General features: G+C 41.9%; 1 protein-coding gene across 1 annotated transcript; it reads left to right on the top strand.

Moving 5' to 3' along the window:
* Positions 1-373: 373 nt before the first annotated feature.
* Positions 374-5,178, top strand: HTR1B (5-hydroxytryptamine receptor 1B). Its single transcript, XM_005299616.5, has 2 exons — positions 374-2,189; positions 4,072-5,178. Exon 1 carries the CDS (start codon positions 976-978, stop codon positions 2,128-2,130), a length of 1,155 nt encoding a protein of 384 aa, XP_005299673.1. The 5' UTR covers positions 374-975; the 3' UTR covers positions 2,131-2,189; positions 4,072-5,178.
* Positions 5,179-13,607: the final 8,429 nt, after the last annotated feature.

Below are 13,607 nucleotides of genomic sequence, written 5' to 3'. Positions count from 1 at the left end.
CGGGGCTCACAGTTCCCGCCCAGGAGCGGCAGATAGGAGAGGGGGGACCAGGCGAGAGATCCGGCCGAGCGAAGCGCGGCTTGGGGCTTGGCCCGAACCGGTTCCTCGGCCCGCTCTCTCCGGCGCTCGCGGCCTCAGGCGGGCAGCAGGAGTGGGAGGGGTGGGAGAGGAGCAATGCATGGCCCGGGGGGTGGGGGGGGGAGTAGAGGGCTGAAGAAGTGGTTGCAAGGGGGCGTTAGGACCCGGAGGGATCCTCCCCGGGTGGGGGCGGGTGGTGAGCCGCCGGGAACCCGCACTCGGCACCGCACGAGTTGCGCTGCTCCAGCGGCTCCGAGCCGGGCTGTATATAAGGGGCGGAGGCTGAGCGCCTCTCACTCCCAGCAGCGTTGCTGCCTGCCAGAGCCCAGCCCCTGCCTGCCCCCGAGCGCATGGCGGACACAGGGGCCCCGGCCGGGGCGGCGCCTTGGCCCCCCGGCCTGCCGCCGCCCCTCGCAGCAACTTGCTGAAGTGGGCAGCGGTGGCGGGGCAGAGCCCGCCCGCCCCATCTCCCGCGGCAGCAGTCCGGGTGGCAATAGGCAGGGAAACCTCCGCCCGAGTACCTGAAGCTTCACGCTGCCCCGCAGGAAGAGCCGCTCTGAACCCCTCCAAAGCGGGGGGAGATTTCAGGCTGGCTGCAGCCCCGTGTGCTCATGCACCGGCTTGCGTGGTGCCCGGGTTTAGCTGGCGCCACTGGGCAAGGACTCGCCAGGGCGCAGGAGAAGCGAGAAGACTCCCCATTGGATTGCCCGGCTCGGTTGGGGATGGGGAGCGGCGCCTCTCCCCAGTCAGCGCCGGGGACGGCGGAGTTGGAAGAGATGCAGCCCGCTCCTCCGGCGATCGCTTTCCTGGCGGGAGGAGCAGCCCCGCCATTTGCCGCCTTGGGTTGCTAACTCAACGCCCGTCAGTTTGCCGGCTGACGCTTTGGCTGAGAAAGTGATGGAGCAAGCGACTCCCTGCCAGCCGGCACCCGACAACCTGAAGGTGCTTCAGACCAATGACTCGTACCACGACCGCAATTGCAGTGCAGAGGAAGGGATCTATCAAGAGGCCACTCCGCTCTCCTGGAAGATAGTCCTCACCATTATCTTGGCTCTGATCACTCTCGCCACCATGCTCTCTAATGCGTTTGTAATCGCAACCGTCTACCAGACAAGGAAATTGCACACTCCGGCCAACTATCTCATCGCCTCTCTGGCCGTCACGGACCTTCTCGTGTCTATCCTTGTCATGCCCATTAGCACCATGTATACTGTGACCGGGAAATGGACTTTGGGCCAGATCGTCTGCGATATATGGCTATCTTCGGATATTACTTGTTGCACAGCCTCCATCCTCCATTTGTGTGTCATCGCCCTGGACAGATACTGGGCGATAACCGATGCAGTTGAATATTCTACTAAAAGGACTCCCAAAAGGGCAGCTGGCATGATCGCTTTGGTCTGGGTCTTCTCTATCTCCATCTCCATGCCGCCTTTGTTTTGGCGTCAAGCGAAAGCGGAAGAAGTTTCTGACTGTGTGGTGAACACAGACCACATACTGTACACCGTTTACTCCACAGTGGGAGCCTTCTACTTCCCCACCTTGCTGCTGATAGCCCTCTACGGAAGGATCTATGTGGAAGCCAGATCTCGGATTTTGAAACAGACGCCAACGAAAAAAGGCAAAAGATTAACAAGGGCTCATTTAATTACCGACTCCCCCGGATCATCTTCATCGGTCACCTCCATAAACTCCAAGGCCCCAGAGGCTTCCAGTGAAACGGGATCTCCTGTATATATGAATCAGGTCAAGGTGAAGATCTCGGATGCCCTTTTGGAGAAAAAGAAGCTCACGGCTGCTAGAGAGCGGAAAGCTACCAAGACTTTAGGGATTATTTTAGGAGCCTTCATTGTCTGTTGGTTGCCCTTCTTCATCATCACCTTGGTGTTGCCTATTTGCAAGGACGCTTGCTGGTTCCACATGGCCATCTTTGACTTTTTCACCTGGCTAGGATATCTCAACTCTTTAATCAATCCCATAATCTATACAATGTCCAATGAAGACTTCAAACAAGCTTTTCATAAATTGATGCGTTTTAAATGCACAAGCTGAATGTTGAATGCATTGTTCTCCAGGGCTGCTTGAATACACTTTTGTGTCTGATTCTACAGGTAGGTTGACTATTCTTACAATGTTTTCATTTCTCTAAAAGGCTGCTCTAATGGGAGAGCGAAGTTCATTCACGCAAGCAGGGCTTAGCTTCCCTTCAGAGGGGCGAATCTGTAAAACAGTTTCTCCTCTAGCCCTGGTAATGACACTGATGCTTCTCATCCCGCTAAGTAGCAATGTCCTAAAAAATTACTGTTGTGTCTCCTGGATTATGCCCTCTATGCCCTTTAGAGCCCTATGTTAGGAGTTGGAGAGCTTTTGGACACCTCCTTTGGACAGATCTACAGCTTGGCAGCACTTGAACTAGAAGTTTATCGCCCAGCATGCCCTAGGAGAACTTTGTGTATCAGCTGTCTCTGCAAGTCCTTTGGCAATGTCTCGCTACAGCTATCTTGCTTTTTGTTTCTTTAATTTAAAACATGACGAAATGAGCCATATGCACTTTATAAGGCTCCAAACCTTAGCTTGTACTTGGACAGAGCTGACACCTGGAAGAATTGACAATGATGGGTTGAGGCTAACCACCTCTGACTTGCTTATACTTGAAACTGGGAGTGGGGGGGAGGGGATATTGAGTATGAGAATAGCAACCCCGTTGTGTTTGTTTTCCCGCAGCTGTGTGACTTATTTCTGTTTAGCTATTGTCAAATCACGTCTAACAAATCAAACTAAATTGTACGTGCGCTCTTGCCAAAGCCTGCAAGCTGCTTTCATTTTATTGCCGCTACACGTTTCTGACATTTTACATATTTAAACTCGCAGCCAACGAAGGCCCATAAGGAGTGACTCACACCAATTTGCTGTTATTCCACATATTAATACAATAATTTAGCCCAATTAATGTTAAACAACTCTATTTTTTTAAAGATGCCTTTGCTCTCTAATCCAATTCTGCCAATCTGTCTAGGGCGAAAAAAGCAGAAGTTAATTCAGAACAGTAGACTGATCAAATAGAAGCTAATCAGATTACAATGACACTGAGTCCTATTAAGCGAGCCTTGGCGTATCTTTTCCGTGCAGGACTTTTAAAATGGGAAGCATTTTCCCTTTGCACTCATTCGCAATAAGATTCCTTCCACTTCTAATCCCCTTTTCATGTACCATTATGCACCTTCAGAGACCTGCTCCCTTTAATATTTGTAACTCAATATAGTAAGAACCCTGATGTGACTCGGGTCTCTTGATTACTCATCTCTTTGCAAGAATTACTTGAAATACATGGGCCATCTGCTTTAGAACAAATAGAAATGGCAAAGGTAGCCAGTTTCAGTGCTTCTGGTTTTTGCTCAAAGAATTTTGGAGCCTTTGGGGCAATATTTAGATAACTAAGTGCCAGAGTTTATGTAATATTCATTGGGATGAATAAATGTTGCTTCGATCGATAGTCCATACTACACTGTGTAAGTGCCAGCATAGCCTTCCCATTTCCACCTCTCAGGAGACTAAGAAGTAGTTACTTCTCTAGACAGAAAGATCAGAAGATTTCACTGCGCAGTTGGAAATCCAATATGAATGTTTCCATCTATTTCAACTAGTTTTGGATCTGGCCCTGTTTTAGGAGTGACCTTAACTTCAGCACACTATGGGTCCCATGCTGCCTTTGTACACCCACAATTCCCTTTGGCTTCAAAGACAGTTTTGCCTGAATAAGGGTTGCAGGATCAGGATCATTTGAAGTAAGATGATTTTAATATAAACATTAACATTCTATATACTATCCCACTAAACTAAGTGCCATGTTTATGTCACATGTTGAACAACTGTGCATTTAGCATGATATGATGTAACCTATATACTTTTCAGTGCCATTTTATGCAGAGTATTTACTGTCTTTATTGTGACACTTTAATAATTCTATGATTTTTTTTTCCTTTTTGTCTGCAGAATCAAGTTGCTATTGTAAAGACACCCTGCTTGAGCCCCCCCGGCCCCAGTTGTCAGATTCATGATGCTGCAAAAACGTCAATACATACTGCCACCAAATTGTTCTGCCCTGCATTTCAATGTAATGACTCTTGCAAAGATTCTTTTCCAAAACACATCAGTTACAAAAAGAGGGCAAATGCAAATCAAGATTTAGCAGTCATCTGAGTTGGAAACAAAAATTGAGAGTAAAACGCATATTTATTTTGCAGGCTTGCCTTTAACTTTTCTCTTGCAAGTTGTAGGGGTGTGCATAATAGTTGTTTGTGTCTGTATTAGCATAGTTGTACTTATGTGCACCTCTAATTTCTTTCTTTCAGTGGAAAGAGTTGTTAACTTTACTTAAAAAGGGACTGAAGGAAAACTGCGGCATTTAAAAATAGGAACAAAAATGACTCCTTGGACAGACCATGTGTGAGAAGCAGGAGTGTGCAAAATGTTATATTTGTATTTCAAAATAATAGCAAATACAAATACTGTAGTAATAAGAGTCCTAGACATATTCAACTGCATCACACATGGCTGTGTCCTCAGGGGATTTATCCTTTATCAATTGCTATCTCTTGTATTATAATTTCCTTCATAAATTAAACACTTCTACTCAAACATAAGGGAAAACAAAAAGTTCTATATGCTTTACCTTTAACCAGCTGGGACTAAGTACTGTTTGATGTTGTAACTAAAGTTTTCTATTTTTGTGTCCATTGCACACCCTTACTCCATCAAACACTGGAGAATTTAGACCATTTAAAATACTCAATATCTATTATTATACTCTATAGAGAGATGAAGCAATTTGCTTTGTCAAAAGAGCCACAGCACCTGCAAAATAAATATCCATAATCCTGGATAAACTGATGTCAGACATCAGTGAAATAACTCTCATTTCATTCTCTTATTTCGTTTTTTCCTTTATTCAGCTAAGACCGTAAGACAACGCTATTAAGTCCAGCAGTCAAAATTAGAGTTTCAGACTGTGTGACACCACCTGCTGTGATACAAGTGCATTGAGTGTTACTCCTATGTGTAACTGAAAATGAAATACAAACAATAAAAAGCTTCACTGTGTTCTCAAGAGTATTTAGTAACCATTGTGTCACTATCAAGAATATTTACTGGTTCACTTGGCTTTCTCAATACTGTCCTTATGGGTAAAGATCATTTGATGAGTCATTCAAGACAGTGATTGATGAGGGCTAAAATTGCGAGCTGCAATCAGCAGTCAAATTTTTAATAGAGTGCTTCAATCTTGAGCCTTCCACTGTCCTTAGATATAACTTCTATGTTTATTTTCTGTAACAGATAAATTTCAGTAATATAAATTACATGCTTAATAAAAGCACAATTATTGTATTACAATAAGAATAAACAAAACCTACTTAATCACCCAAGTGACACAGTAATTAATGCTCATATTTTAAAAAGAAATATGCTAGACTAGACTTTGTTTGTAGGCCTATCAGACAGGACAAGAGAAATCTACGGGATTTAATCAGCTATTATCCACATATGCTTGCTAGGAGAATCATTTAAACAATATAAATTTACATATTTTATTCAACAGCAAATACCTGAGTCTTCATTCTTGCACATCCAAAGCTCCCATTAAATGCAGAAGGAGTGTGTGTGCATGCGCGTGTGTGCACGTGCATGTGAGTACATGTGCACAGAATACAAAATATAGCCCACAAGTTGCAAGCACAACCAATGGTCAAAATATATTTGTCGAAAGCTGATAAAATCTAGGAGGCTTTCTTAAAACTGGAATGGCTAATTAACAACAAGTTTTTAGAAAGTGTTCTTTTTAATTCTGAAAAACACAGCATTGTTTTTTCAAAATATAAGAAAGTTTTTTTCAAACATTGGCTTAATTGATAGAAGCGCTGCAGTGCCTTTTAAAATGCCTCTTTATATCTGATTTTTAGAAATTTTTGTGAAGACGAAAGCAAAGAAGAAAGCATTTAATAATACTTAGCCTACACTATATATTGTACCTTTCATTTTCAAAGCTCTTTTCAAACAGTGGGCCAGATCTTGTTCACCCCAACCTGCCACTGTTCTCGATAGGAGTTTTGAGTGTCCAAGGAAAGGAGGATCAAATCCATAAATAAAGTAATACTTATAACGTCCCTTTGGGGAAGTTATGTGTTATATCAGTTTTATAGCAAGGAAAAGAGCATACATGACTCATCAGATAAAGCCATAAAAGAAGTCAGTGACAGAGCCAGGATTAGAACTCTAACATTCCTTGTTCTCAGATCATTAGACTAAGCCTTTATTTCCAGTCACTGTAAGACTGACATTAGATACTACTGGCCCCTGTTTGTGATGTGAAAGTTTTCCTAAATAGTGGCAGAGACAATCCATCAAGGGATTATCTGTGCAAGTTTATGCCAAGTCTTTCTTTGACCTTCCAGAACAAATAAATATGCTTCAGCTAATAATAGTCACTGTTGGGAAGACAATCAGGGTAGAGATTGCACTGAATGACTAGAGGCCAGAACAAGGAATCTTGGATTAAACAGAAACCTCTTTAATATAGCCCCTTGTTACAGGATTTACTAATGGCTGAACACTGGCCATGTATTTCCAACATGTAGCTAGTAAATCATTCCCATAGGAAGATCCCCAGAATGAAAAGGCACAGTACAGTACAAAGTGGCAGTACTCATGGAGCACAGGGATTCACCAATAGGCTAAGTGTAAGCACCTTTCCCTTCCCACCTCCAAAGATACACAACAGAGTGAAGTGCAGGAGGAATGAAATTAGGGGAAATATCAGTCAAACTTGTCTAGTAAGCATGCAAAGGCGAACAGCAGAGACTACTCTTACAGCCTGTATTTCAAGATGGAAGAAACCCCTCTGCAGGATAGACGCTAGGAAGGTATGGCCGGAGGCCTAGGGACAACCACTTTACCCAGTATTAACTTCATTCTGGCATCTACCTTCTTAGGGAAGGGGTAGAACACATAGACAGCATGACTCCTGATTGAACTGGGCTGTTAAAGGACATGGGGGTCCAGGGAGCAGCATGAAAGGTTTGGTTCAGACATGCCAGAGATCTATGGATTTCCCCATAGATTTTAGGGCATCTGTAGGATTAGAGGGTCATTCCCTCTTACTCTTTTGAATGGTAACTAGTTCCCCAGGAGAGGATGGGGCATCAGAAATGTTCACTGGGTGAAATTAACCATTTTCTGCCCCCACTCTGAATAGGGGAGTCTTATTCTGCATCTGTCTTTAATGAATATGTCCTTCGTGCTCTTGTCAGTAAATTGCTAAAATCCTAAAGGTGCTTAGCACACTGTGTAATAATCCTTTATTATAAAAGCAGCATGTCTTGCTATTAGATACAATCATGATTTTTGCACAGGGCTTGAACATAATAATATGATGTTGTTAAGAAAAAGAAGAGCTGGGCACTGAGGTCTGAAATACCAGGAGTCTGTGAGCTCTGTGCTTCCCATGTCTGGAGATAAAGTGTACGTGTGACAATGATATTCTAACATTTCTGGTTGATCAGCATGCAGGTAAAGGGAGACATATTTGTGAGTAGTCAAGAATAATCATAGTTAAGGTAGTGGCTCTTAACAGCCTTACAGCTACCACTTTCCTATACTCTTAACAGGCATTTCCATCTCTCCCATTTGTCACGCAGGCACAGGATATTTAAATCAATGACATAATCCTCTTTCCTCCCTTAATGCAATGGTTCTGAACCTTTCCAGAGTACTGTAGCCCTTTCAGGAGTCAGATTTGTCTTGCATACTCCTCACGTTTCATCTCACTTTAAAACTACTTGCTTACAAATTCAGACATAAAATTACAAAAGTAACACCGCACACTATTACTGAAAAATTGATTACTTTCTCATTTTTACCATATAATTATAACATAAATCAATAGGAATATAAATATTGTACTTACATTTCAGTGTATAGAAGATAGAGCAGTAAAAAGTCATTGTCTGTATGAAATTTTAGTTTGTACTGGCTTTGCTAGTGCTTTTTATGTAGCCTGTTGTAAAACTAGGCAGATATCTAGATGAGTTGATGTGCACTTTGGAAGGCCTTTGCATACCCCCAGGGATACATGTACCCCTGGTTGAGAACCACTGCCTTAATGCATCTATGCAGCAGCAGGGTAAAGTACAGCCATGGCATACATTTGAATGCTAGAAAGGGGCTCGGCAAGATGCCAGTGCTTTGAAGGGCATGTCCAGCCACATAGACTTTCTGTCTATCTAGTCATTTGTATCATACAGATCATCATGGCATCTGAGCATTCTGACCTGGCTTGCAGCCCCAGCTAGAGTTTGTGAGGTAGCGATGGTGCTTATTACTCCTTTTTGGAGCAGCAGTAAGGAGTGCTGTAGAATCCCGTGCTGACATCTCCCTACCCCATTCCTGATTCCCTTGAGCCATCCTACCTTCTGTTAGCAGATTGGTTACTAGGCCTTCTGATTCATAGTGCTTTCCCCCATGTACCCTTGGTGAATGAGGGCACAGTTTTGCTTTAAATGAGCACTTTTATTCACTGTTCACAAGAAAATCCAGAAAAACCAAGTAAATCCAGTGACTTCAAAAAGGAAGGACGTTTCTTGGGGAGGAAAGTGAAAAATGGAGGGCACTAGCCATCACATGAGTGCAAGTGATGTAATTCAGATCATTACATACAGCTAGAGCTGCTATGCAACAGGATACACTTTTGAATCATGAGGCAGATGTTTGGTGCACATTCTGTATTAATCCAAGTACAGACATTTTAATCAATTCTAAAAATGTTGCAGGCCCTGAGGAATAGGAGAAAAACAAACATAAAACCAGTGTTAAAGAAATGGAGCGGGGAGGAACTAGGAAATCACAGAGCAGTAAACATGGTGCTAGGAAGGATTCTAGAGCCATTAATTAATATACAGCAAATAAATTAAAGCAACACACCACTCTCATGATTTTCAGGGTTGCAGAAGACAAGGAGGCCAGCAAATAGTTGAGAAAAAAGAATAATTTCTACAGAGACTGAGGGAAATTATAAGTATGCTCCTAATTCAGCAAGATACTTCAGCATGTGCTTCACTCTAAGAACGTGAGTTGTCTGTTTGACTTCAACTGGAGCACTCAGGGTATGTCTACACTGCAATTAAAAACCTGCGGCCGGCCTATGCCTGCGGACTTGGGCTTGCGGGTCTTGGCTAAGAAGCTGTTTAACTGCAGTGTAGACATGCTGGCTCGGGCTGGAGCCTGGGCTCTAGGACTCCGTGAGGGAGATGGGCCTCAAAGCTCTGGCTCAGCCTGAGCCCAAACAGCTACACCACAATTAAACAGCCCTGCAGCCCAAGCCCCACGAGCCTGAATTGGCTGGCATGGGCCAAACGCGGGTATGTAATTGCAATGTAGACTCTCACACTTTCAGGGAGGCATGTGCTTAGTACTTTTCTAAATCAGGGCCTGGTAGGCAAGTTGTTCAAAAGTTTCTTTTTAAGTAAATGTAAGATTAAGAGGCTTGCCTTGGAAATAGAGAGAACAGAAGTCGGGGGTGTCTGTTGCTTCACAGAAACGTAAAAAAACTAGCTTGGAATGTGTGATGAAGCAGAATAGAATAGAGAACAGCTGAAGAGCAGCCTCAGTAGATTAATGTGAAGTAGGAAAGTGCACTTGTAAAGAAGCGAGCAGAAATTACAATCTCACTAGATGTAGGTGGCATTAGGGGAAAGAGGGTGATGAATAAACAGTTTGGAGCGAGTGGGAGTGCAGTCACATCAGCAAGGGGTACTTTTCAGTGACTCTTTTCAAAGGCAGCCTTCAAATGGGTTTCATATTACTTTAAAAATGATATCCCAAATTAGAATAAATAATGGCATTCAAGATAAAGTGCCTACATAGTGCAATTAAACTATCTCACAACCACAAATTTCAGCAGGCCACTAAACACCTTGGCATAGAAACATCAGATAGAACAGCAACAAAGAAATCTAAGCTTTTTAATCAACTGCATATTAAGCTTGAAAGATGTGACATAACACTAGACTCACTGTGCTAGATGAAGATCTGATCCACAGAATATCACATTACAGCACAGAAATCAACATGGAGAAAGTTACTATTCCTGTCAGAGATTATAAACACCTCACAATCATTGTAAAAGAAAAATTATCTGTCATTGTCTTTTGCAAAACACAGCTTTGAAGGATAAAAAACAGATTTCATGGCTGTAGAGCTTTCTGTAAGCAATCATATATTTCAACTTCTAGGCTGAATGGTCTTAGAAAGATCAGGAAAGACATGGATCCCGTGATCAATGTATAAAGTAATCTTGCTTTTCTGTAATTCTTTCCCTATCTAGAGCTGAGGCAAAGACTACAATTACAGTAGAAAAAAAATACTTGATCTGGCCAATTTAGGCATTAAAGAGCTTTTATTTGGTTTCCTGAAACCATTTAGGATCAAAAATAGCTCCAGAATTCAAAGTAGCAGATATAAAATCAGACACCTTCTTCCCCTTGGATACCTCAGGAAGTCCCAATATTGGTTGCTTAATATAATTTACCAAAATTTTGATTTCCCTGGGCATAATCAAATGACCTTTTATTACTATAGGCATAAGACATTTTTATTAAGTTGTTCAGTTTATAATTCATTCCTTTTTTCAAAATTTTCAAAATTATTTTCAATTACTCTGCACTATCTTTACCTGTATAATCCTATTAGAAAATGAATCTAGTTTGGAGCCAGACACATAGAACCTTGCCCTCAAACCCTGAATTGCAAGAAATATGGTTTTCAAAAAAAATCTTAAGAGGAAAAGTAGCAGTAGATTTAAGAGCATCAGAGCAAAACAAGCCAGGTTCATATTTTAGTGTGGCCCTTTGCAGAAAAAGGCCACTAATCACTGACCTAAATTAACAGAAAACTTTGCTAAACACAGAGTCAGTGGCTATAGGAACAACAGACAGAACTGCAAAACAATGCAGATTTCAGACACAAAAAGGAAAATGTTTAAATGAAACCGAAAACATCCATAGGAGTTACTATTAGAGACTTGCCAGACCACCTTTAGTGCCATTTACTGCTCTTGATCTGCCTTTGCAAGTCCCCGATTAAGGAAAATAGTTTCTTAGAGTACTCTGGACATTTAAGGGCAATCCACTACAAAAGGGACATTAAAGAGCAATAAAGGTTTCAAAGAAAAGCAACAAAAATGACAAAAGGACTATTGGATAGCTTAGACTGCAGTGGAGTAGGGTAATCTAGAAAAAAGATGGGAAGAGAAGTAATTGGAACCCATTATTCCTGATACTAGAGGGCATAATGATGGGAGATGCAGGTTGTTTTTTTTTAAATAATGAAAAAATCAGGAATTGGGTACTTACTGTAAATATGGAGAGAGTAGACAAAAGTAACTGAGATGAAATCTTTTCATCTGAAATATGGTGAATTATAGACCATATGCAGAGAGTTATTTTTAAAACACCAATAAACAATAACATAATCTTCTACAGTTCAGGAATCAGGTGTCTCTGGTCTGTTCTATACCTGGCGGGTGGTGGTGGGGGCTTAAAGAGGGACATTCATCCTAGCATAGCACGTCAGTGCAAAATCCTATATACCACTTATACCCTTAACACAGGGATATCTGAGGTTTGCATTTTTTTGTAGGGCATTGTGCAAGACCACTGCACGGTGGTGAATATCACCCTAGTTGAATAAAGGACTGAATGATTCATAGGATTGATCATGGATAAACCACAACCTTTTGTCTATAAGATGGTGCTTTGGCTAAAACTCTAGTGTGAAGTTATAAATATTTAATGGAAGTTCACTAGCAACTGGGCTGCGGCTACCAGTCATTCCATACAGACTACTGGATCTGGATTGGCACCTGAACGACTACATTAATTTGGTCCCCTTTTTGACAGTTTGGGCATACAGATGGAGCTGTACCCTCCAAAAAGTAATCTTTCTAGGTTAGGAATTGAGACACATAGCTAGATAGTGTTGGAAGCTTGTACTATACCTTGCCCTACTTGTTCTCTGGGGAGAGAACCTCAGTCTCCAGTGCTTTCAGTATAACCCTCCTTATGAGCACTATAGTCCCTTAGAACTGAACAAAGAGAACCAGTGCTCCTTTACTGCTAGTGAAGTTTCTCAATAAAAGTTGTATAGTTTTAAAGATCTGCCAGGTGGGACTTTGGAGTAAGACTCTATGATGTGTTTATATTCTTTCACCAGTGTGGAATAGAACTCACAAATTCTTCATGTTGCTGGCTTACAGACTCTGTTCTTCCACCATCAATGCTCCAATCTACTGCCTCCTCCTTTAATCTGTCCCAACTCATCAATTTACCAAGGTGATCTGACATATGGGCAAGGGGGAGGGAGAGGGCAGAAGCAGTGCATCAGTGGCTGTGGATAATAGATGGCTATAGCATACTACTAGCCCTTTAATGCTTTGGTCCAGCAGATGGTCATCATGTGCCACCAAGGTGTGCCAACAGAGGCCATGAAACTTTGAAGATGGACAGATATGGTCAGCCTGCCTCCTTGATGGAAGGCCCTGACCTCTGCGTTTAAGTGGTGATAAACCAGGAAAGCAGCAAATTTGCAATATCTGGGGTTTGTTCGAAGATCAGATCATTCATGGTGCTGGCTTCATAAATTACTTGACCTGAAGTAAGTAACAACAGCCTGAGTTTGGGGTCCCTATTTTCAGTTGGTCTCTCCATCCAGAAAACATGTAAGGCAAAACATTTTTGATCTTTGTTAGGGGGCATATCTTTTCCTATACTATCCCTACATTTATTTAATATTGGGACGTATTTGAGACTGGGAAATGCCAATCACTCTGCCTTTATTAGACACTCTGTCCTAGATGAATTCTGGCCTTTGTCAGGAATATCATGTTCTCATTGAACTCTTTGACAAAAAACACATGTAACTGCAGCCCAAAGCAGAACCAGCAGCAGCCAAAAGAGAAACAACCATATGGTAACTTACCAGTCACAAAGGGGTGGATAGTCTAATTAGTGGGTACAGACACTAATTAGATACTACAGCTATCTCACACTTGTCAGAATCCTATGTCAACTTGCGTCTCACAATGAGACTATCAGAGTGCATCTTTATTTGCTATCAGTAACTGTCACACAAATGAAGGCTATAATTGGGCATAAACAAAGGCCACAGATTTTGGCCTCCGCTGTGCAACTGCATTCTTTTCCGTGAGCACAGTTGTAAGTGAGTGTAGAAACCAATATTTAATTTGGGAAGAGTTAATTCATATCAAAATTAAAGGTACTAGAAATAGTAGTCTTTGTATGATCACAACAACAAAAATCAAAATCAAATATTAAAAGAATTAGATAATTTTTCAAATCTCTTATTTTCTTTTAAACAGGTAGATCATGTAGAATTCTCTCAGATTTCATTAAACACAGATATTTGCCATTGCAGTCACCACTAACTTATGTTACTATATAGATTTACTTGCATATCTATTT

Source organism: Chrysemys picta, chromosome 3, assembly GCF_011386835.1.
Source record: "Chrysemys picta bellii isolate R12L10 chromosome 3, ASM1138683v2, whole genome shotgun sequence".
Classification (NCBI taxonomy): Eukaryota; Metazoa; Chordata; order Testudines; family Emydidae; genus Chrysemys; species Chrysemys picta.
This window is presented reverse-complemented; position numbering and strand designations above follow the sequence as displayed.